At 39.9% G+C, this 22,832-nt stretch overlaps 2 protein-coding genes across 2 annotated transcripts in view; one reads left to right on the top strand and one right to left on the bottom strand.

Moving 5' to 3' along the window:
* Positions 1-2,549: 2,549 nt before the first annotated feature.
* On the top strand, positions 2,550-5,843 carry LOC117501681 (cilia- and flagella-associated protein 20-like). The gene is given in 7 exon segments (XM_034160636.1): positions 2,550-2,576; positions 2,578-2,634; positions 3,881-3,960; positions 4,041-4,152; positions 4,274-4,462; positions 4,552-4,665; positions 4,787-5,843. Coding segments are annotated over 7 exon segments (585 nt in total). The 3' UTR covers positions 4,793-5,843.
* Positions 5,844-8,824: 2,981 nt separating this feature from the next.
* Positions 8,825-22,832, bottom strand: part of LOC117501682 (diacylglycerol O-acyltransferase 1-like) — a 40,809-nt gene continuing 26,801 nt past the window's right edge. Inside the window, 5 exon segments of the mRNA XM_034160637.1 lie at positions 8,825-9,239; positions 9,330-9,392; positions 9,513-9,600; positions 18,171-18,236; positions 20,333-20,445. Of these exon segments, the coding sequence (XP_034016528.1) occupies positions 9,093-9,239; positions 9,330-9,392; positions 9,513-9,600; positions 18,171-18,236; positions 20,333-20,445 (477 nt within the window). The 3' untranslated portion in view covers positions 8,825-9,092.

Here is a 22,832-nt window from a genome sequence, read left to right as displayed (position 1 = left end):
GCATTTGCGTGTATGTAAATAAAAGCTATTTTATGGATTTTGAGCTTTACTCACTTTTTAAAACTATCATTTTGAACAAATCTGCAATTACATATTTTTAAAACAAAGGATGAACAGATGATTTGAGTCTGCAATAATAACCTGCAAACAAGTTATTTTCAAGAGGATGAATGAAAACAAGACAACTGCCATTACAGAATATAAACTTTATCAAACATGACAAATGAATTTCAGTCAAATGCTGTGATAATGTTTCACATTCCAAACCTCTATTTTATACAACATGAAGACATTAATTTTCCTAGTTTTCAAATGTCTGGTCAAATTGAAATCATAATACGGGTCATCTCAAGCCCTGAACAGATTTTAGGCATCAAATAATGTTAAAGTACAACATGACAGTCAAAGTGAGCAGTGAAATCAAAGCGAGATGACACTGTTTGCTTTGATTTAGTAATTAAACAACAAAAAGCAGAATTGATAGCCCAGGACACATTCTCAGTACTTGATTTTGGCAAAAATGAAACTTCGTCTTGCAAAAAAAAAGCACAATTAAACTTTCCCTAAAGCCATTTGGATGTACAAAATTTTCCTATGTCCTGTTCCATCCACGTGACAGTGTAGCCACAAAAAAAAAATTTAAGATGAGTGTTTGGATGCAGGGACTCAACTTTTTTAACTTAACTTTTTCACATAATAAATCTTGTTTCTTCTTTCTCCTTGTGCTTCACTTATTCCACATTTTATGTTACAGCCTTATTCCAAAATGGATGATTTTTTTTTCTCAGAATTCTACACACAATACCCCATAATGACAATGTGAAAAACATTTTTTGAGCATTTTGCAAATTTATGGAAAAAAAACCCAAAAACTAAGAAATCACATGTACGTAAGTATTCACAGCCTTTGCTATGAAGCTCAAAATGCTGTTTCCATTCAACATGCTTGAGATGTTTCTACAGCTTAATTGGAGTCCACCTGGGGTAAATTCAGTTGATTGGACATGATTTGGAAAGATGCACACCTGTCTACATATAAGGTCCCACAGTTGACAGTGCATGGTCAGAGCACAACCAAGCATGAAGTCAAAGGAATTGTCTGTAGACCTCTGAGACAGGATTGTTTCAAGGCACAAATCTGGGGAAGGGTACAGAAACATTCCTGATGCTTTGAAGTTTGGGGAACCACATACAAATCTAACACAAATCCTATATTTTTACTTCAAAAGAAAGCTATAAGAATTATCAGTAAGACACCTTATTGTAAGCCAACTAATCTTTTTTGTCCATTTGCATATTTTAAAATTTTGGGACTTGATTGATTACATTATAGTACAAATCATGTTCAAAGTGCAAAATAGACTTCTGCCACGACATGTCCAGGACCTGTTTGGAATGAAGGACTCCAGCAACAACTTACAAGGAACATTATTATTTCAGAACAACCATAAAAAGACATTGTATTTCTGTTAAGGGTGTAACTATTTGAAATAATTGCCCAGATAATATAAAATCATTCGGTAGTTTGTTTTAAAAAGCTCTATAAAAATGATTTCATTACTTGCAATGGCATGTTAAATTAGGTTTATTGTTTCTGTTTATTGATTTTGTGCACTGCTGCTCGCATGTTTGTGTTTTTTCTTTCTGCTCAGAATCATACTCATGGATTAATGTATATTTTGTATTAGTTATGTTGGGTATATGTATAATTTTATATATAAATGGTTACATTTTATTTTTGGTTAAAGGGGTAGGCGTTTACAAGCTCTGCTTCAGGCACATGGGTGCATTGTTGAATTATTTTCTTTCTGTCTTTTGTTGTAAGTTTTTTGTTGTTCTGGACCAATGTGTGCTGTATAAATTCATTCATTCATTAAAGGTACAATAAGTCACAAAATACTGAGAATAAGTCAAAGAAAGCAAGTCAGTATAACCAAGTAATCTAGACTTCTCATGAGACCTATTTGTGAGGTGATGGTCAAGTGGTTAAGGCATTGGGTTTGAGGCCAGAAAATCCTATGTTCAAATCCCAGCCTGACTGGAAAATCACTAAGTGCCCTTGTGCAAGGTCTTTAATCCCAGTGTGTAGTTAGTGCCTTGTATGGCAGCACCCTCACATCACGGTGAATGTGAGGCATTATTGTAAAGCGCTTTGAGCATCTGATGCAGATGGAAAAGCGCTATATAAATGCAGTCCATTTACCATTTATCAGATCACCAAAAGGGGAATCCTTACTAACAGAGGGCGGGAACATATTCCAGTCTGGACTGCGCGGCTTTTTAGTTTCTAGGTGTTAAGAAGTGTGCATTTCGCCTGAGCTGCACTCCAAAGCACACGGTGGCGATAAAGCACCATTAAGCTGGGCTGGACGCCAACTACATGAAGGAAAAAAAAGAAACACAAAGAAGAAGCATAGAATTCTCCAACTGACTTGTAGGGGGCAGCAATACACTATTGCTGCGTGGAGTTTGCCAGAAATTCTCAACCGAAGAAGAATTAGTCTAGCTGAGTTCACAATCTTTAGCGCATCAGAGAAGTAGAAAGGACGATGTTTAAAAACACTTTCCAGAGCGGCTTTTTTATCAATTTTATACAGTATTGGCAGCAAACCTCTTCAGATATGGGACAAAAAGGTGAGCAGTGACTATAATGCTAGCTTCCGGAGAAGCTAATTTAGCCATATTCACATCAGGTGTCTTCTGTCGTTTAATTGTTTCAGTTTTAACTCCTTGTTTTACTAAATTACGACAGTCGTGTTTGTTAGTTAACTAGTTACTTTACTCTGATAAGGCGGTAGGGCAGCTACACGTTATGAAAGATTGACATTATGTTTGAAATAGGAATTGTTTGTGTATGTCTTTTTATCTATTCCAGTAAAAGAGCTCATTTGAAACTACACCAAATTGAAATTACATAAAAATATAACTGATTTTGAACAATTGCTGCCAAATCCACAAACTTCAGCTCACTGTTGATATTTTGAAACCCATCATTCACAACTTCAAAATTTGCACAGAAACATGCAAAAAATTTTAAGGAGGCAGGTGATTATAAATGGAGGGAAACGGCATGTTCAATTTCTAAATTCCTCATAATCATATGTTATACGTATAACTGATAGGAATTGTGAGCCACAAGGTCTGTTTTATTTGGTTGTTACTTAGCAACCTTCCTTTCCATAACAAGTGTGGATGTCGCATTGGTACAATGCTGCCCCCGTCTGTTGGATGCCTGTAATCTCAGTGTTATGTTGTGTATATACTGTATCCGTATATGCAGATAAACCAGCACCTTTTCTCCAGTTGTACAGTCAAATCTATGTAGATGGATGGCAACAACTATTAATATAACTAAGGCAAAGCCTTGGACCAAACATCGACATAGGTTGATGTAAATATATTGTATCGTTTGTATATGATACACCATTGCTCAAAATTGCTTGGGTGTATGAAGGGCTTGAGATGAAGGTACTTTCAATAGACTGACACGATTGTTAATGATAAACTGTAAATGATGATAAACTAAAAAAAAAAAACTTGTAGGCTTTAATGGTACATACATATGGGTTTATTAAAGGTATTCATGAAAATATCATTGCTAAGTAGAATATCAAGAACAGAAACTTTTGTATTCTCAAGATGGATAGATTTATTGAATTATCATCATTGTAATTTGCAACAACAGCAGGATTCCCACCAGGATTTTTTCACAGCACCCTCTGTGAGTGGGACATGCAGTCATACCACTGTCCAATCACAGACTGCAAAGAGTGGATCTCTAGAAGCAGTTTGCTCAGCATGTCACTGAGTCTAGTTGTGGGACAGCACAATATGCTGAGAATCTCTGTATGAGACGTAAAAGAAATGTTTGGTCACACAGGTGAGAAACGGCCACATAAAGAGAGTAACAGACAACGACATCCACTCACTGGTGCTGGAGGTGGAGGGAGTGAACGTCAGGTGAGTTTGTTTCTGTTTGAATCACGTCACCTCACGCTAAAGATGTCAGTCACAAGTCAGCTGCTTTCTCCTCCCTCCAGTACCACATACATAACATGCCCTGCAGACCCCAAGAAGACGCTGGGCATCAAACTTCCTTTTTTGATTATGATTATCAAGAATGTGAAGAAGTATTTTACCTTTGAAGTGCAGGTAGACCACAGAACCGATATTACTTCATACCTAGAGATAAACAAATATTCCTATAACTATACAGCAACCCGATGCTCATGGTTGGTGTTTTTTTTTTTTTTTTGGATTAAATCCCTGTCAGGTATTAGATGATAAAAATGTCAGACGGCGGTTTCGGGCTAGCAACTATCAGAGCACCACACGTGTGAAGCCGTTCATCTGCACCATGCCAATGAGACTGGATGAGGGCTGGAACCAGATACAGTTCAACCTTTCAGATTTCACCAGGAGAGCCTATGGAACCAACTACATGGAGACACTGCGTGTACAAGTTAGTCTTCTGTAGTATTTTTGAGTGTGCTTGCCGTGTGTGTAATCTCAGTACACCTCATCTCTGACTCCAGTCTGTTTTTCTTTCAGATCCATGCTAATTGTCGGATACGAAGAGTATATTTCTCTGATAGGCTGTATTTGGAGGATGAAGTTCCAGCAGAGTTTAAACTTTACCTGCCTGACCAGAGCCAAAAATCCAAGGTGAGGCTCACATTTTTCTCATTAAATGATTTTTCTGATCTTGAATATTGCACACGATTGTTGGATATGCAGATGTTTGTCTAATTCCTTGGGTTTTTCTTGTTTTGTTTTTTCCTTGTAGCAGTAGAGCTTCCGGAAGTTCGCACTCACCGGAAAAAAAACAAAAGTCCCAATGCTTTTGCATGGTTTTCCATGTAATAAACACAGTATATACCGGATGGAAAACCGATTTTCGCTCACATCGCACAAGATGTCCCACTCCATCGCAATGCATTCCATTAAAAACACCTCGCAGGCAAAACAGTCTGGACATTCCCAGTAACGGAGGTATGCAATTAAGTTCAGCACTGACACTTGCCGATTCGAGGAAAGTGGGTACCATAGTTCCTCGTTTAAAAGCCTGGCCATTCATTTGTTTCCAAATCGGGCTCAGACCTGGGACCCACAGCCTGATGCTAAATAAGACACTGCAAAGGGCTGTGATTTGTCACTTTTTACTCCTTCCTCTTCAGTCATATCTTAAATATTTTTGCAGTGCGCACGCTGATTACATTTTGATCACGGATCAAATACGTTTGGCAGAGAAGACCACAAATATGACAGACTTCACAACACAAAGTCAGAAAATGATGCTCAAATGACCTGCAATTCAAGGAGTTAATTGTACACCTTACCTGTGATTTGGAGGTAGATGATTGTAGAAAGATGAGCTCAGTGAGGGACAAATTAATCCAGAAAATTTTCATAAAGATACGATGGAGAACTTCAAAATTGTCCCGCACATTGATGTCATTACATGGCACGAAGTTACAGCGCTGTAGAAGCATAAATCAGGCTTTAGGATTTTAAGATACACTCGGGAATTGGGGGGATAAAAAAGCGACTCGGCCAAATGTGATCTTTTTTTTGGCCATAATGCCCGCCGCTTATTTAAGGCAGGCTTTTATTTTTTCAGAGGAATTTCACTATGAAACTGAGTAAAATGGGTCATTCTGGACATGGTTCTGAAGAACAGTGCACTTTGATTAAAAAGTTCATTGGTGAGGGAAAACATATAGAGAAAATGATCGGCTGCTAAGCCAGAAAGACATGAAAGAATGCCTATGTCAAGCCAAGCTATGGGCAAGAAGCCCCCCAATGTCCCATTGTTGAAAGAAAAAAAAAAAACGAGGTTGCAATTTGCCAAAGAACACATTGACTGACCTAAAAAGAAATAGCGCCACATTTAGTGTACTGACAAAAACACGATTGTTCTTTTTACAACCCCAATTCCAGAGAAGTTGGTACATTGTGTGAAATGTAAATAAAAACAGAATACAATGACTTGCAAATCCTCTTCAACCTATATTCAATTGAATACACCACAAAGACAATATATTTAATGTTCAGACTGATACTTTTTTGTTTTTGTGCAAATATTTGCTCATTTTGAAATGGATGCCTGCAACACATTTCAAAAAAGCTGGGACAGTGGCAACAAAAGATTGGGAAAGTTGATGAATACTTAAAGAACACCTGTTTGGAACATTCCACAGGTGAACAGGTTAATTGGAAACAGGTGAGTGTCATGATTGGGTATAAAAGGAGCATCCCCAAAAGGCTCAGCTGTTCACACGCAAAGATGGGGTGAGGATCACCACTTTGTGATCAACTGCGTGAAAAAAATAGTCCAACAGTTTAAGAACAGTCTTTCTCAACATTTAATTGCAAGGACTTTAGGGATTCCATCATGTACAGTCCATAATATAATCGGAAGATTCAGAGAATCTGGAGAACTTTCTACACGTAAGCAGTAAGGCCGAAAACCAACATTGAATGCCCGTGACCTTCGATCCCTCAGGTGGCACTGTATTAAAAAAAAAAACGACATAATTTTGTATCTTACCGCATAGGCTCAGGAACACTTCAGAAAAACACTGTCAGTTAACACAGTTTGTCGCTACATCTAAAAGTGCAAGTTAAAACTACCATGCAAAGTGAAAGCCATACATCAACAACATCCAGATTCTTACCAGTGCAAAGTTCAAAAGCCATCATCTGTGATGGTATGGGGGTGTGTTAGTGCTCATGGCATGGGCAACTTACACATCTGTGATGGCACCATCAATGCTGAAAGGTACATCCAGGTTTTGGAGCAACACATGCTGTCATCCAAGCAACATCTTTTGCAGGGACGTCCCTGCTTATTTCAGCAAGACAATGCCAAGCCACATTCTGCATGTGTTACAACAGCGTATCTTCGTAGTAAAAGAGTGCAGGTACTAGACCGGCCTGCCTGCAGTCCAGACCTGCCGCCCATTGAAAATTTGTGGTGCATTATGAAGTGCAAAATACGACAGTGGAGACCCCGGACTGTTGAACAACTGAAGTTGTACATCAAGCAAGAATGGGAAAGAATTCCACCCACAAAGCTTCAACAATTAGTGTCCTCAGTTCCCAAACGCTTATTGAGTGTTGTTAGAAGGAAAGGTGATGTAACAGTGGTAAACATACCACTGACCCAGCTTTTTTAAAACGTGTGGCAGGCATCCATTTCAAAATGAGCAAATATTTGCTCAGTTTGAATATTAAATATCTTGTCTTTGTGGTGTATTCAATTGAATATAGGTTGAAGAGGATTTGCAAATTGTTGTATTCTGTTTTTATTTACATTTTATACAACGGCCCAACTTCATTGGAATTGGGGTTGTAGGTCTCGGGGCTGCAGTCAGTCTGTTGGATGACCCTCAAAAACTGAATTTGAGCAACTGTGAAGACAGTGAAGCCTGGTGCAACAAGCATGAATTGGGGATACCAGGGATCATGGATCAGTTTGAATACATTAGAACACTTGAAGAGGTCATGTTGCTGCTAAAGTACAGTTTGAGGCAAAACCATGAAATGCAGAGGAATTATGGAATGTAGTCCAATTGAACTGGGCTGGAATACCTGTTCACACGTGCCAGAAGTTGGTCAACTCCATGAAACAGTTCTCAGAAACTGGTTACACAACTAAATATTAGTTCAGTGATTCACAGGAAAACTAAATCTTAAAGCATTTTTTATTTGTACAGTAAATGTTTGAGTTTGTAAAGAAAAATGCAGACACTGCTATTTTTTTGAACAACTTTTCCCTTTTCCTCACTTTGTCAAGTCGTAAATTTTTCTAACATTTTTCTTCATGTTTATATTTGGAATACAATGTGCAGTGTTCCCAGTGCATTTGCGTGTATGTAAATAAAAGCTATTTTACGGATTTTGAGCTTTACTCACTTTTTAAAACACTTACTTTGAACACAACTGTAATTGCATATTTTTTAAAACAAAGGATGGACAGATGATTTGAGTCTGCAATAACCTGCAAACTAAGTTATTTTCTAGAGGATGAATGAAAACAAGACAACTTACATTACAGAATAATACATTTTTATCAAACCTGACAAATGAATTTCAGTCAAATGCTTTGAAAATGTTTCACATTCAAAATCTCTTTTATACAAAATGAACACTGATTTTCCTAATTTTCAAATGTCTGGTTACAAATTGAAATCATAATATGGCTCAACTCAAGCCCTGAACACATTTTAGGCATCAAATAATGTTAAAGTACAACATGACAGCCAAAAAGTGAGCAGTGAAATCAAAGCGAGATGACACCATTTGCTTTGATTCAATAATTAAACAAGTCTGTGCAACTGTGGCTGTTGCCATCCATACCCGCATGTTCCCAAAAACACCTTTAGTATTTCTTCATGTTTGGTATCCTATTTTTTAAAATAAAACAATATTTGATATAGTTACATCAAAAAGAGTAATATAGGAAATTTATACAGAACATGCAACAACAACAAAAAGCAGACGTGATAGCCTAGGACACAATACTTGATTTTGGCAAAAAATGGAATCTCATCTCGCAAAAAAAGCACAATTAAACTTTCCCTAAAGCCACTTGGATGTACAAATTTTTCCTCTGTCCTGTTCCATCCACATGGCAGTGTAGCCAAAAAAATTTAAGATGAGTGTTTGGATGTAGGGACTCAACTTAACTTTTTTCACATAATAAATCTTGTTTCTTTCAGCTCCTCCCTTTTTGCTCAGGGTGGCTCCAGTGGGTCACATATGGATCGTTAATAACCAAACTGCACAGACACTGGGGACAGTAGTGACTGAATCCCAATTTTATATATCTACCACAACTGCTTGTTGAAAAGTGCAGATTTCCTATAAAACATGAAATATTGCTTCAAAATGAGCACAAATGAGACATTATTGTTTTCTGTCATCCAGAACTCATGTTCAATGTGAATTTTTTTTTTTTTTTTTTTTTTTTTGCTGCATCTTAGTCTGAGTTTAGTCATCAAGTTCCGCTTCACTGGCTCTACATTCTTCCATGGGATTGTCCTTTTGGCAGGGAAACATGATTCCCGTCAGTGTGTCTTTGTCCAATACTATGTCGTGGTCCCATAATGAATAATATAGTAGTCATGGACGTACATCAACACTGCGACAGGCTGGCCGATGATGAGTGAGATCCACACAGCTGCGTTGCCGTAGTTTCCATTGAGGAAGCGACTAACAAACCAAGCCAGAGGAACCTGGACAGATTAAAGGTTAAAGGTCAAAGTGTCTCCCTCCAAATTTAGGATAAGATGCATTTATCAGCTGAGGAAGAGAACGTGTCTCACCTGAGCCATCATGCCCATGAAAGCCCAGAGTCTGAACATCTTCAAAGGAACACTCACGAGATACTGACACATAGAGAATGGCAGAGTAAGAAAAACACATGGAAGCGCACTCAGTGCGCATACCTCCACCTAACCACTGGAGCACAGAAATAGATGAGGCATCAAAAACTGCTGCAGTTTTACCTCATGGAAGAACGCAGACACCAGGAAGACGGCCGTTTGAGCCAGAAACTTGTTGACCCCTTTCCTCAACATTGGCTTATAAAAGTGTCTGTGAAACACAGGAATGAATGAATTTCATTAAAATAAAAATAAATTACATTTACAGTCGTTTGTAAAAGATTGGGGATCCCTGATAATTTTCCTTTAGAAATCATTGGTTGGTTGGATCAGCAATTTCAGTTAAATATATCATATAGCAGACAAACAGATATTTGAGAAGTGAAATGAAGTTTATAGGATTTACAGAAAGTGTGCAATAATTCTTTAAACAAAATTAGTCAGGTGCATAAATTTAGGCACCCCAACAGAAAAAAATACATCAATATTTAGTAGATCCTCCTTTTGCAGAAATAACAGCCTCTAAATGCTTCCTACAGCTTCCAATGAGAGTCTGGATTCTGGCTGAAGATATTTTGGACCATTCTTCTTTGCAAAACATCTCCAGTCAGGTTTGTTGGTTTCTGAGCATGGACAACCCACTTAAAATCACACCACAGATTGTCAATAATATTCAGGTCTGGGGACTGAGAAGACCATTCCAGAAAGTTGTACTTGTTCCTCTGCATGAATACCTTAGTAAATTTGGAGTATTGTTTAGGGTCATTGTCTTGTTGAAAGATCCAGCGCAACTTCAACTTTGTCACCGATTCATGAACATTGTTCTCAAGAATCTGCTGATATTGACTGGAATCCACGTGACCCTCAACTTTAACAAGATTCCCAGTACCTGCACTGACCACACAGCCCCACAGCATGATGGAACCACCTCCAAACTTTACTGTAGGTAGCAAGTGTTTTTCTTGGAATGCTGTGTTCTTTTTCAGCCATGCATACCGCCTCTTGTCCACATAACTCAGTTTTAGTTTCATCAGTCCACAGCACCTTATTCCAAAGTGAAGCTGGCTTGTCCAAATGTGCTTTAGCATACCTCAAGTGACTGTTTGTGGTGTGTATACAGAAATGGCTTCCTCTGTATTACAACATCTCCTTGTGCAAAGTGCACTGTATAGTTGAATGATGCACAGAGACACTATCTGCAGCAAGATCATGTTGCAGGTCTTTGGAGCAGGTCTGTGGGTTGACTATGACTGTTCTCACCATCCTTTGCTCAGCTTATCTGAGATTTTTCTTGGCCTGCCACTTCAGGCCTTAACTAGTGCTGTGCCTGTGGTTTTTCATTTCCTCACTATGTTCCTCACAGTGGAAACTGATAGATGAAATCTCTGAGATAGCTTTTTGTATCCTTCCCCTAAACAATGATGTTGAACAATCTTTGTTTTCAGGTCATTTGAGAGTTGTTTAGAGGCTCCCATGTTGCCACTCATTAGAAGAAATGCAAAGAGGAGGGAAACATTTGCAAATGGCCACCTTAAATACCCTTTCACCTGTGTAAGGAGGTCAAGGCCCAATGAGCTTACCAAACCAATGTTGTGTTCCAGTAATTAGTGCTAAATGTATTCAAATCAATAAAATGACACGGGTGCCCAAATTTATGCACCTGCCCATTTTTGTTTAAATAATTATTGCACACTTTCTGTAAATACTGGAGACTTCATTTCACTTCTGAAATATCAGTGTGTTCGTCTACTATATGATATATTTAACTGAAATTTCTGATCCAGACAGTCAATGATTAATAAAAGGAAAATCATGAAAATTATCAGGGCTGCCCAAACTTCTGCAACCGTATTTGGAGAGCACTTTTAAAAAGCCATCAGTATAAATTTAATAAAATGAGATGAAAATTTATTCAAATTGTGACTGAATAAAAGGTGACTTAAGTTTTGATTGAAACTATTCAGTATCTTCTTCTTCTTTGTCTTTCGGCTGTTCCCGTTAGGGGTCGCCACAGCAGATCAATCGTTTCCATCTCACCTTGTCCTCTGTATCTTCCTCTGTCACACCAACCACCTGCATGTCCTCTCTCAGCACATCCATGAACCTCCTCTTTGGTCTCCCTCTTCTCCTCCTGCCTGGTGGATCCATCCTCAGCATCCTTCTCCCTATGTACCCTGGGTCCCTCCTCTGCACATGTCCAAACCATCTCAATCTCGCCTCCCTGACTTTGTCTCCAAACCGTCCCACCTGAGCTGTCCCTCTGATATGTTCATTCCTAATCTTGTCCATTCTTGTCACTCCCAAAGAGAATCTCAACATCTTCAGCTCTGCCACCTCCAGCTCTGCCTCCTGTCTTTTTGTTAGTGCCACCGTCTCTAAACCATACAACATAGCTGGTCTCACTACTGTCTTGTAAACTTTCCCCTTCACTCTTGCTGATATTCTTTGGTCGCAAATCACTCCTGCCACCTTTCTCCACCCAGTCCACCCTGCCTGCACTCTCTTCTTCACCTCTCTACCACACTCTCCATTACTTTGAACAGTTGACCCCAAATATTTAAACTCATCTACTTTCACCACTTCTACTCCTTGAAACTGCACTATTCCACTGGGCTCCCTCTCATTCACACACATGTACTCAGTCTTGCTTCTACTGACTTTCATTCCCCTTCTCTCCAAAGCATATCTCCACTTCTCCAGACTAGACTCAACTTGCTCTCTACTCTCACTACAGATCACAATGTCATCTGCAAACATCATAGTCCATGGGGACTCCTGTTTGATCTCATCTGTCAACCTGTCAATCACCACTGCAAACAAGAAAGGACTCAGAGCTGATCCTTGGTGTAATCCCACCTCCACCTTGAATGAGTCTGTCATTCCGACTGCGCATCTCACCGCTGTCACACTATTGTTGTACATGTCCTGCACTACCCTAACATACTTCTCTGCCACTCCAGACTTCCTCATACAATACCACAACTCTTCTCTTGGCACCCTATCATAAGCTTTTTCTAAGTCCACAAACACACAATGTAACTCTGTCCTTCTCTGTACTTTTCCAGCAATATTCTCAGAGCAAACATTGCATCTGTAGTGCTCTTTCTCGGCATGAAACCATATTGCTGCTCACAGATCTTCACCTGTTTTCTAAGCCTAGCTTCTACTACTCTTTCCCATGCCTCTGTAGTTACTGCAGCTCTGCACATCACCCTTGTTCTTGAAAATAGGAACCAGCACACTTCGTCTCCACTCCTCAGGCATCCTCTCACTTTCTAAGATTTTATTAAACAATCTGGTTAGAAACTCTACTGCCATCTCTCCTAGACATTTCCATGCCTCCACTGGAATGTCATCTGGACCAACTGCCTTTCCACTCTTCATCCTCTTCATAGCAGCCCTCAATTCTTCCTTGCTAATCTCTTGTACTTCCTGATTTACTCTCAACACATCATCCAGCCTTTTCTCTCGCTCATTTTCTTTATTCATCAGCTCTTCAAAATATTCCCTCCACCTTCTCAGCACATTACCATGTGCATCTTTTACCACCCTAACCTGCTGCACATCCTTTCCAGCTCTGTTCCTTTGTCTGGCCAATCGGTACTAGTCCTTTTCTCCTTCCTTACTATTCAACTTCTTGTACAGCTTGCAATATGCCTTTTCCTTTGCTTTTGCCACTTCTCTTTTCGCCTTACGCCGCATCTCCTTGTACTCCTGTCTACTTTCTTCATCTCTCCGACTATCCCAAAACGTTTTCGCCAACCTCTTTCTCCTTATGCTTTCCTGGACCTCTTCATTCCACCACCAAGTCTCCTTGTCTTCCTTCCACTGTCCAGATGTCGTAATATTGACAGGATTAGCCTCAGGGATGAAATACATATGAGGAAAAGAAGGCTGACTTGCTCAACACCGGGTGATAAGATGCCTGGTTGTCATGACAACATGACAGAACATGACAGTGCATCTGGAAAGTATTCACAATGCTTCACTTATTCCACATTTTTTGTTACAGCCTTATTCCAAAATGGATTTTTTTTTCTCAAAAGTCTACACACAATACCCCATAATGACAATGTGAAAAATGTTTGAGATTTTGGACATGATCTGGAAAGACACACACCTGTCTACTTATAAGGTCCCACAGCTGACAGTGCATGTCAGAGGACAAACCAAACATGAAGTCAAAGGAACTGTCTGTGGACCTCTGAGACAGGATAGTCTCAAGGCACAAATCTGGGGAAGGGTACAGAAAGATTTCTGCTGCTTTGAAGGTCCCAATGAGCACAGTGGCCTCTGTCATCCATAAATGGAAGCCATTCAGATCCATCAAGACTCTTCCTAGAGTTGGCCACCCGTCTAAACTGAGCGATCGGGGGCAAAGGGCCTTAGTCAGGGAGGTGACCAATAACATGATGGTCACTCTGTCAGAGCTCCAGCATTCCTCTGTGGAGAGAGGAGAACCTTCAAGAAGGACAACCATCTCTGCAGCAATCCACTAATCAGGCCTGTATGGTAGAGTGGCCAGACAGAAACCACTCCTTAGTAAAAGTCACATAACAGCCCATGACAAAAGGTACCTGAAGGACTCTCAGATCATGAGAAACAAAATTCTCTGGTCTGATGAGACAAAGATTGAACTCTTTGGTGTGAATGGTGTCATGTTTGGAAGAAACCAGGCACCATCCCTACAGTGAAGCATGGTGATGGCAGCATCATGCTGTGGGGATGTTTTTCAGCAGCAGTAACTGGGAGACTAGTCAGGATTGAGGGGAAGATGAATGCGGCAATGTACAGAGACATCCTGGATGAAAACCTGCTCCAGAGTGCTCTTGACCTCAGACTGCGGCAATGGTTCATCTTTCAGCAGGACAATGACCCAAAGCACACGGCCAAGATATCAAAGGAGTGTCTTCAGGACAACTCTGTGAATGTCTTTGAGTGGTCCAGCCAGAGCCTAGACCTTACTCTGATTGAAGATCTCTGGAGAGATCTGAAAATGGCTGTGCACCAATGCTCCCCAGCCAACCTGATGGCGCTAGAGAGGTGCTGCAAAGATGAATGGACAAAACTGCCCAAAGATAGGTGCAGCAAGCTTGTGGCATCATATTCAAGAAGACTTGAGGCTGTAATTGCTGCCAAAGGTGCATCACACACACACACACACACATATATATATATATACTCGTATAGTATATTTTTTGAGGTGTAGAATTTTGAGGGGAAAAATTAATTTACTCCATTTTGGAATAAGGCTGTAACAAAAATGTTGAAAAAGGGAATCACTGTACATGCAGTGCAACATGCAGGACTCCGAGATGTGACAAGGAGCTGCACAAGTGGAACTGTGGTGTTTTTTTGTTCGTTTGTTTTGTCATCTGTCATAAACAAGTCAGCTCATCACCCCTGCTTCAGATCATCTACAGCAGGGGTTCTGAAACCTTTTGGGGCAACAGACCCCTTAAAACAGAAAAAAAAATTGTTCAAGGACCCCCTCATAATCCTCACACCAATAAACATATGTTTGCTACTATTTGTGATCCCAGATGCCATAGAAATGATTTTTTTTTTTTTAACTAAATAATATAAAACATTGGTTTCATAGAAATGAACACACCCAAATTCAATTTTAATAATTTTAGTAACATTTCTATCATTTTACACACAGGGTGATTTGCTCAAATACAATTTTGACTTCACAACATTTTTCAAGCTGTTGGTCTTGAAGCTTTCAGGAAAATTAAAAGTACCAAAATGGGCACAAATGAAAGTTAATTTCAAAACCATTTTAAAGCTTTCTTATAACATTAATGTAACTTATTTCCCCTTATTCACAAAATGAACAGCATAATAACCTTATTAATTATTAAGCTTTGTCGTGAATATTTTTATTATTTTATACACATACAGTGGGGAAAATAAGTATTTGACCCCCTGTCAGTTTTGCAAGTTTTCCCACCTACAAAGAATGGAGAGGTCTGTAATTTTTATTGTAGGTACACTTCAACTGTGAGAGACAGAATCAAAAAAAAAAAAAAAATCCAGTAAATCACATTGTATGATTTTTAAATAATTAATTTGCATTTTATTGCATAAAATAAGTATTTGATCACCTAGAAAAACAGAGTTTAATAATTGGTACAGAAACATTTGTCTGTCATTACAGAGGTCAGACGTTTCCTGTAGTTCTTGACCAAGTTTTCACACACTGCAACAGGGATTTTGGTCCACTCCTCCATACAGATCTTCTCCAAATCTTTCAGGTTTGGAGTTTCAGCTCCTTCCAAAGATTTTCTATTGAGTTCAGGTCTGGAGACTGGCCAGGTCACTCCAGGACCTTGAAATGCTTCTTACGGAGCCTTATTTTCCCCACTCTATATTGTGTTTTCGTGATCCATTGAGCCACTAAATAAGAAGCCCTCTGTGCTTCTTCTAAAGTTGTGTCCAAGTTCACCATTTGTGTTTTCTGCTTTATATATTCCTCATGTTTTTGACAAAAAAAACAAAAACAAAACAGTTTGTTTTGTCCTTGCACTCTTGGTGCTTTGGAATGAGATGCCACTTTAGCTTGGCGCGCTTCATGGCTTCATTTTCTAGCACCTGAAGACACACCACACATTTTGGTCTTCTGTCGCTGTTCGCAATCAATCCAAAGTAAGTATAACATCATATTTTCTCAGTTTAGATGGTTTGGGTTTAGTATCACTCGATGAAGTGGACATACTGAAATATTTGTCCACTGTCGCCAGCTAGAAATGCTAAGCAGCTCAGCAGGAGCTGTGCACCAATTGCCTCATGAGTAAAGCAACTGGTACATGATAGCGACACGTGACAGATTTACGTGATGTGTCAATCATGAGATTTTTTATCGACCCAGAGGTAATAGGGAGTAATTGGTTTGTTATGTTTGTTTTATTGGCGCAGCGGTCCCTGCATGTGATTATGCTATTTTTTTAAACGATACAGTATAACTTTAAGAATTTATTACAAATTATTTTGCGGACCCTCAAGCTAAGGCTCGTGGACCCCCAGGGGTCCAGGGACCCCAGTTGAGAACTGTTGATCTAAAGAACAACAACTACAGACAAACTACAATAGTCGCTGAGTCGATATGTGGAAAACATCACCACAATTGGCAGTTTACGGTGAAGACAACAAAATGTTCACATACATTGTTTGATTATATAATAATACAAATACGAGGGCTGTCAATAAAGTATAGGTCCTTTTTTATTTTTTCAAAAACTATATGGATTTCATTCATATGTTTTTACGTCAGACATGCTTGAACCCTCGTGCGCATGCGTGAGTTTTTCCACGCCTGTCTGTGACGTCATTCGCCTGTGAGCACTCCTTGTGGGAGGAGTCGTCGGAATTCCTTTGTCTGAGAAGTTGCTGAGAGACTGGCGCTTTGTTTGATCAAAATTTTTTCTAAACCTGTGAGACACATTGAAGTGGACACGGTTCGAAAAATTAAGCTGGTTTTCAGTGAAAATTTTAACAGCTGATGAGAGATTTTGAGGTGATACTGTCGCTTTAAGGACTTCCCACGGTGCGAGACGTCGCGCAGTGCTCTCAGGTGCCGTCATCAGCCTGTTTCAAGCTGAAAACCTCCACATTTCAGGCTCTATTGATCCAGGACGTCGTGAGAGAACAGAGAAGTTTCAGAAGAAGTTGGTTTCAGCATTTTATACGGATATTCCACTGTTAAAGGAGATTTTTTTTAATGAAAGACGTGCGGACGGGTCCGCGCGTTGGGACGCAGCCGGCGTGGTGCGGCGGCACAGGAAAAACACCTCCGTGTTGATAACCATTTGTAAAATCCAGGCGGCTTTTGATGGCTTTCAGTGGAGTGAGTATATGAGAAATTGTTTAACAGCTGGACATGTTTCAACTTGTCCTTAAGGCTTCCAACAGAGGTGTTTTTCCTGTGGCGGAGCGTCGCGGCGGCTGCGAGCCGACGCTGCGATCCGTCCGCACGTCTTTCATTAAAAAAATCTCCTTTAACAGTGGAATATCCGGATAAAATGCTGAAACCGACTTCTTCTGAAACTTCTCTGTTCTCTCACGACGTCCTGGATCAATAGAGCCTGAAATGTGGAGGTTTTCAGCTTGAAACAGGCTGACGACGGCGCCTGAGAGCGCTGCGCGACGTCTCGTACCGTGGGAAGTCCTTAAAGCGACAGTATCACCTCAAAATCTCTCATCAGCCGTCAAAATTTTCACTGAAAACCAGCTTAATTTTTTGAACCGTGTCCACTTCGATGTGTCTCACAGGTTTAGAAAAAATTTTGATCAAACAAAGCGCCAGTCTCTCAGCAACTTCTCAGACAAAGGAATTCCGACGAGGGGCTGGACGACTCCTCCCACAAGGAGTGCTCACAGGCGAATGACGTCACCGACAGGCGTGGAAAAACTCACGCATACGCACGAGGGTTCAAGCATGTCTGACATAAAACATATGAATGAAATCCATATAGTTTTTGAAAAAAATAAAAAGGACCTATACTTTATTGACAGACCTCGTAGATGTCATGCCAAACTCAACAATCAATGTAATTTTGGTTTGGAATGCATTCAGCATGTAAAACATTTGTGTAGGAAATATTAAGTGTTTTCTGTTTTCTTGCTGAATCCATTCCAACTACAATTACATTGATTTAAAAAATAATAATTTACTGCATATATCAAGCATTTATGCAAAGTGTACAGTCTGTTTCTGAAATAATCCTCAGTTTAGCAGTACACATTACTTACAATGTATTGCAGGATTTCATTGCTCACCTCAGGCACCACTTATGAACTGGGATGTTCCAGTTGGCCCAGAAATAAGTGACAGTTTCAGAGTTCCTGAAGTGAATAAACAAATAACACCATGAAAAATTATTTGCTTGAGAAATGCTTATATATGATTACAATACACACTGTGCATATGTTTGCATACTATGCGAAGGTGGACAAATCTGTAGTCAGACCTGGACCACATTGAAATCTAAGTGCCCAAAACAATTGTCAGGATCTGGAATTTCCAGTTGTTTTATGCATTTCTACCATTATTCTACAACCACAAACAATTTAAAAGTAATTTACATGGCTGCTAAGCAGATGAGATGTCCATCTACTTGGAGCCTCATTCCAAAACAGGAAGCGTGCAGCACGCTTCTGAAAATGGCAGTTTCAGAAAAAGCACAAAATCTTCTGAGTTTGCCCACCGTAATATACAGCGTGAAACATATCCACTTTGTTTACTGATTTAAGCATGCACTGAGAAACAAATTATCTTAATTTTTTCCCCCTCAAACATTAATGTTACAACCCCAATTCCAATGAAGTTGGGACGTTGTGTAAATAAAAACAGAATACAATGATTTGCAAATCCTGTTCAACCTATATTCAATTGAATACACCACAAAGACAAGATATTTAACGTTCAAACTGATAAATGTTGTTTTTGTGCAAATATTTCCTCATTTTGAAATGAATGCCTGCAACACATTTCAAAAAAGCTGGGACAGTGGTATGTTTACCACTGTGTTACATCACCTTTCCTTCTAACAACACTCAATAAGCGTTGGGGACTGAGGACACTAATTTTTGAAGCTTTGTAGGTGGAATTCTTTCCCATTCTTGCTTGATGTATGACTTCAGTTCTTCAACAGTCTGGGGTCTCTGTCGTATTTTGTACTTCATAATGCGCCACACATTTTCAATGGGAGACAGGTCTGGACTGCAGGCAGGCCAGTCTAGTACCCGCACTCTTTTACTATGAAGCCACGCTGTTGTAACGTGCAGAATGTGGCTTGGCATTGTCTTGCTGAAATAAGCAGGGACGTCCCTGAAAAAGACGTTGCCTGGATGGCAGCATGTGTTGCTCCAAAACCTGGTTGTACCTTTCAGCATTGATGGTGCCATCACAGATGTTTAAGTTGCCCATGCCATGGGCACTAACACACCCCCATACCATCACAGATGCTGGCTTTTGAACTTTGCTCTGGTAACAATCTGGATGGTCTTTTTCCTCTTTTGTCTGGAGACACAACATTCATGATTTCCAAAAACAATTTGATATGTGGACTCATCAGACCACAGCACACTTTTCCACGTTGCATCTGTCCATTTCAAATGCGCTCGGGTCCAGAGAAGGTGGCAACGTTTCTGGATGTTGTTGATGTATGGCTTTTGCTTTGCATGGTAGAGTTTTAACTTGCACTTGTAGATGTAGCGATGAACTGTCTTAACTGACAATGGCTTTCTGAAGTGTTCCTGAGCCCACACAGTAAGATCCTTTACACAATGATGTCGGTTTTTAGTGCAGTACCGCCTGAGGGATTGAAGGTCACGGGCATTGAATGTTGGCCTTTCAGCCTTTTTGCTTACGTGCAGAAAGTTCTCCAGATTCTGTGAATCTTCTGATTATATTATGGACTGTAGATGATGGAATCCCTAAATTCCTTACAATTGAACGTTGAGAAACATTGTTCTTAAATTATTGGACTATTTTTACACACAGTTGTTCACAAAGTGGTGATCCTCGCCCCATCTTTGCTTGTGAACAGCTGAGCCTCTTGGGGATGCTCCTTTTATACCCAATCATGACACTCACAATTAGTGTCCTCAGTTCCCAAACGCTTACTGAGTGTTGTTAGATGGAAAAGTGATGTAACACAGTGGTAAACATACCACTGTCCCAGCTTTTTTGAAATGTGTTGCAGGCATCCATTTCAAAATGAGCAAATATTTGCACAAAAACAGAGTTTATCAGTTTGAACATTAAATATCTTGTCTTTGTGGTGTATTCAATTGAATATAGGTTGAAGAGGATTTGAAAATCATTGTATTCTGTTTTATTTACATTTTACACAATGTCCCAACTTTATTGTAATAGGGGGTTATAATTGCAATCTGTGTTTTTTTCATGTCTTATTGTGTAATGCCTCTCTACTCACCACCAGTCCCTGTAGAACTCTCTGTCCCCAAACTGCATCAGCTCTGCCACAAAGTTCATACAGGAGTGGAAGAACCAATAAAAGAACATTAACCAAATAAGATGATTGGGAACCTGTGAGAGCAAAGTAGAGCAGATCACGATACAAGTTCCAAAGGTTATCTGAGCACGCCGAGTTTACCGGCACGCCTCAGTCCTAATCATAGAGGATCTGCACATTTAGTCTCCGTTTCTGCTCCAGCCAGACCTGATCAGCACTTTTCATCAAGAACCCCAGACCTGAACCAGCTGTGGGCAGAGGGGGGACAAATAGGACCTAGAGCTTTGAGATCAAGCTCACAAACTGACACCCTGCTATGCCACACTAGCTGCAGAAATGATTTACTACCACTGATATAAATCACACGCACTCATTTTCAACCGCTTAGTCCAGTTAAGGATCGCGGGGGGCTGGGGCCTATCACAGCAGTCATAGAGCGTGAGGCGGGGTACACCCAGGACAGGACACCGGTTTGATGCATGATATAAATCAGTGGTAGTAAATAATTTCTGATTAAATGCCTGAATTAACCAGCTGGTCAAACTCCATATTTAAGAGCCCAACATGTCTCTTTATACAGTAGTGTTCAGAATAATAGCAGTGCTATGTGACTAAAAAGATTAATCCAGGTTTTGAGTATATTTCTTATTGTTACATGGGAAACAAGGTACCAGTAGATTCAGTAGATTCTCACAAATCCAACAAGACCAAGCATTCATGATATGCACACTCTTAAGGCTATGAAATTGGGCTATTAGTAAAAAAAAAGTAGAAAAGGGGGTGTTCACAATAATAGTAGTGTGGCATTCAGTCAGTGAGTTCGTCAATTTTGTGGAACAAACAGGTGTGAATCAGGTGTCCCCTATTTATGGATGAAGCCAGCACCTGTTGAACATGCTGTTCTCTTTGAAAGCCTGAGGAAAATGGGACATTCAAGACATTGTTCAGAAAAACAGCATAGTTTGATTAAAAAGTTGATTGGAGAGGGGAAAACTTATTGCTTGCTGCGTTTGATACGGTGGATCATCATATTTTGCTCAATAGGTTGGAGAATTTTTGTGGGATTACTGGAAGTGCCCTTGCCTGGTTGACGTCATATCTGTCCAGTCGTTCTTCGTTCTCAATGTGTCTTGCATAATGGCACTACCTCTGACCTTGCTGACATGAGATTTGGGGTTCCACAGGGATCTGTTTTAGGTCCCTTGCTTTCCTCCCTGTATGTGGCACCCCTTGGGCGTATACTGCAGAGTTTTGGGATTGCCTTTCATTGTTATGCTGATGATACTCAGTTGTACATGCCAATAACTGCGGGAAATCTCACTCCCATAAAATCCCTGGAGGACTGTCTTCTATCAGTGAGAAGTTGGATGTCTAGTAACTTCCTACTTTTAAACTTTGATAAGACTGAAATGATGGTTCTTGGTCCAGCGAGACATCGGCATCACTTTGACCAGCTGGCGCTCAGCCTGGATTCCTGTGTCATACATCATACGGACAAAAAGAGGAACCTTGGGGTAATTTTTGATCCTACGTTGTCTTTTGACCTCCACATCAGGGATGTTACTAGGACTGCTTTTTTCCATCTGAGAAATATAGCGAGGATCCACCCCATCCTGTCCATGGCTGATGCTGAGACCCTGATTCATGCTTTTGTTTCTTCTAGACTAGATTATTGTAATGTTCTATTTTCAGGGTTACCACAGTCCAGCATTAGGGGTCTTACGCTGGTTCAGAACGCTGCCGCCAGACTTCTGACACGTAGCAGAAGGTCTGAACATATCACACCCATTTTGGCATCTTTGCACTGGCTCCCTGTCTCTGTGGAGAGCATATTTTAAGGTTTTGTTATTGACTTATAAGGTTGTTCATGGATTGGCGCCATCTTATCTGGCTGATCTGGTGGAACTCTACGTGCCGGCCCGGGCTTTGCGGTCGCAGAATGCAGGACTTCTCTGTGTTCCCAGGGTGAAGAAGAAGTCAGCAGATCAAAGAGCCTTTCGTATCGTGCCACCCACCCTGTGGAACAGTCTTCCTGCGACCGTGAGGCAGTCTGAGTCTGTGGACATTTTAAGTCAAGACTTAAAAACCTATTTTTATTGTATTTCTTATGGATAGTTTTTATTTTTATTTGTTTTATTCTTTTACTGCTGTTTTTATTTATGTATTTGAATTTTTATTCATTTTAATTATTTATTCAATTTTATGATGACTTGTTTTATGTAAGTCGCCTTGAGACAGCTTTTGCTGTGATTTGGCGCATTATAAGCTAATTAAATTAAATTAAATCATACGCAGGTGCAAACAATTATAGGCTGTTCATCTACAATGATCTCCAGTGCTTTAAAATGGACAAAAAAAACCAGAGACATGTGGAATAAAATGGAAAACAACCATCAAAATGGATAGAAGAATAACCAGAATGGCAAAGACTCACCCAATGATCAGCTCCAGGATGATCAAA

Source organism: Thalassophryne amazonica, chromosome 20 (genome assembly GCF_902500255.1).
Source record: "Thalassophryne amazonica chromosome 20, fThaAma1.1, whole genome shotgun sequence".
NCBI classification, from domain to species: domain Eukaryota; kingdom Metazoa; phylum Chordata; class Actinopteri; order Batrachoidiformes; family Batrachoididae; genus Thalassophryne; species Thalassophryne amazonica.
This window is presented reverse-complemented; position numbering and strand designations above follow the sequence as displayed.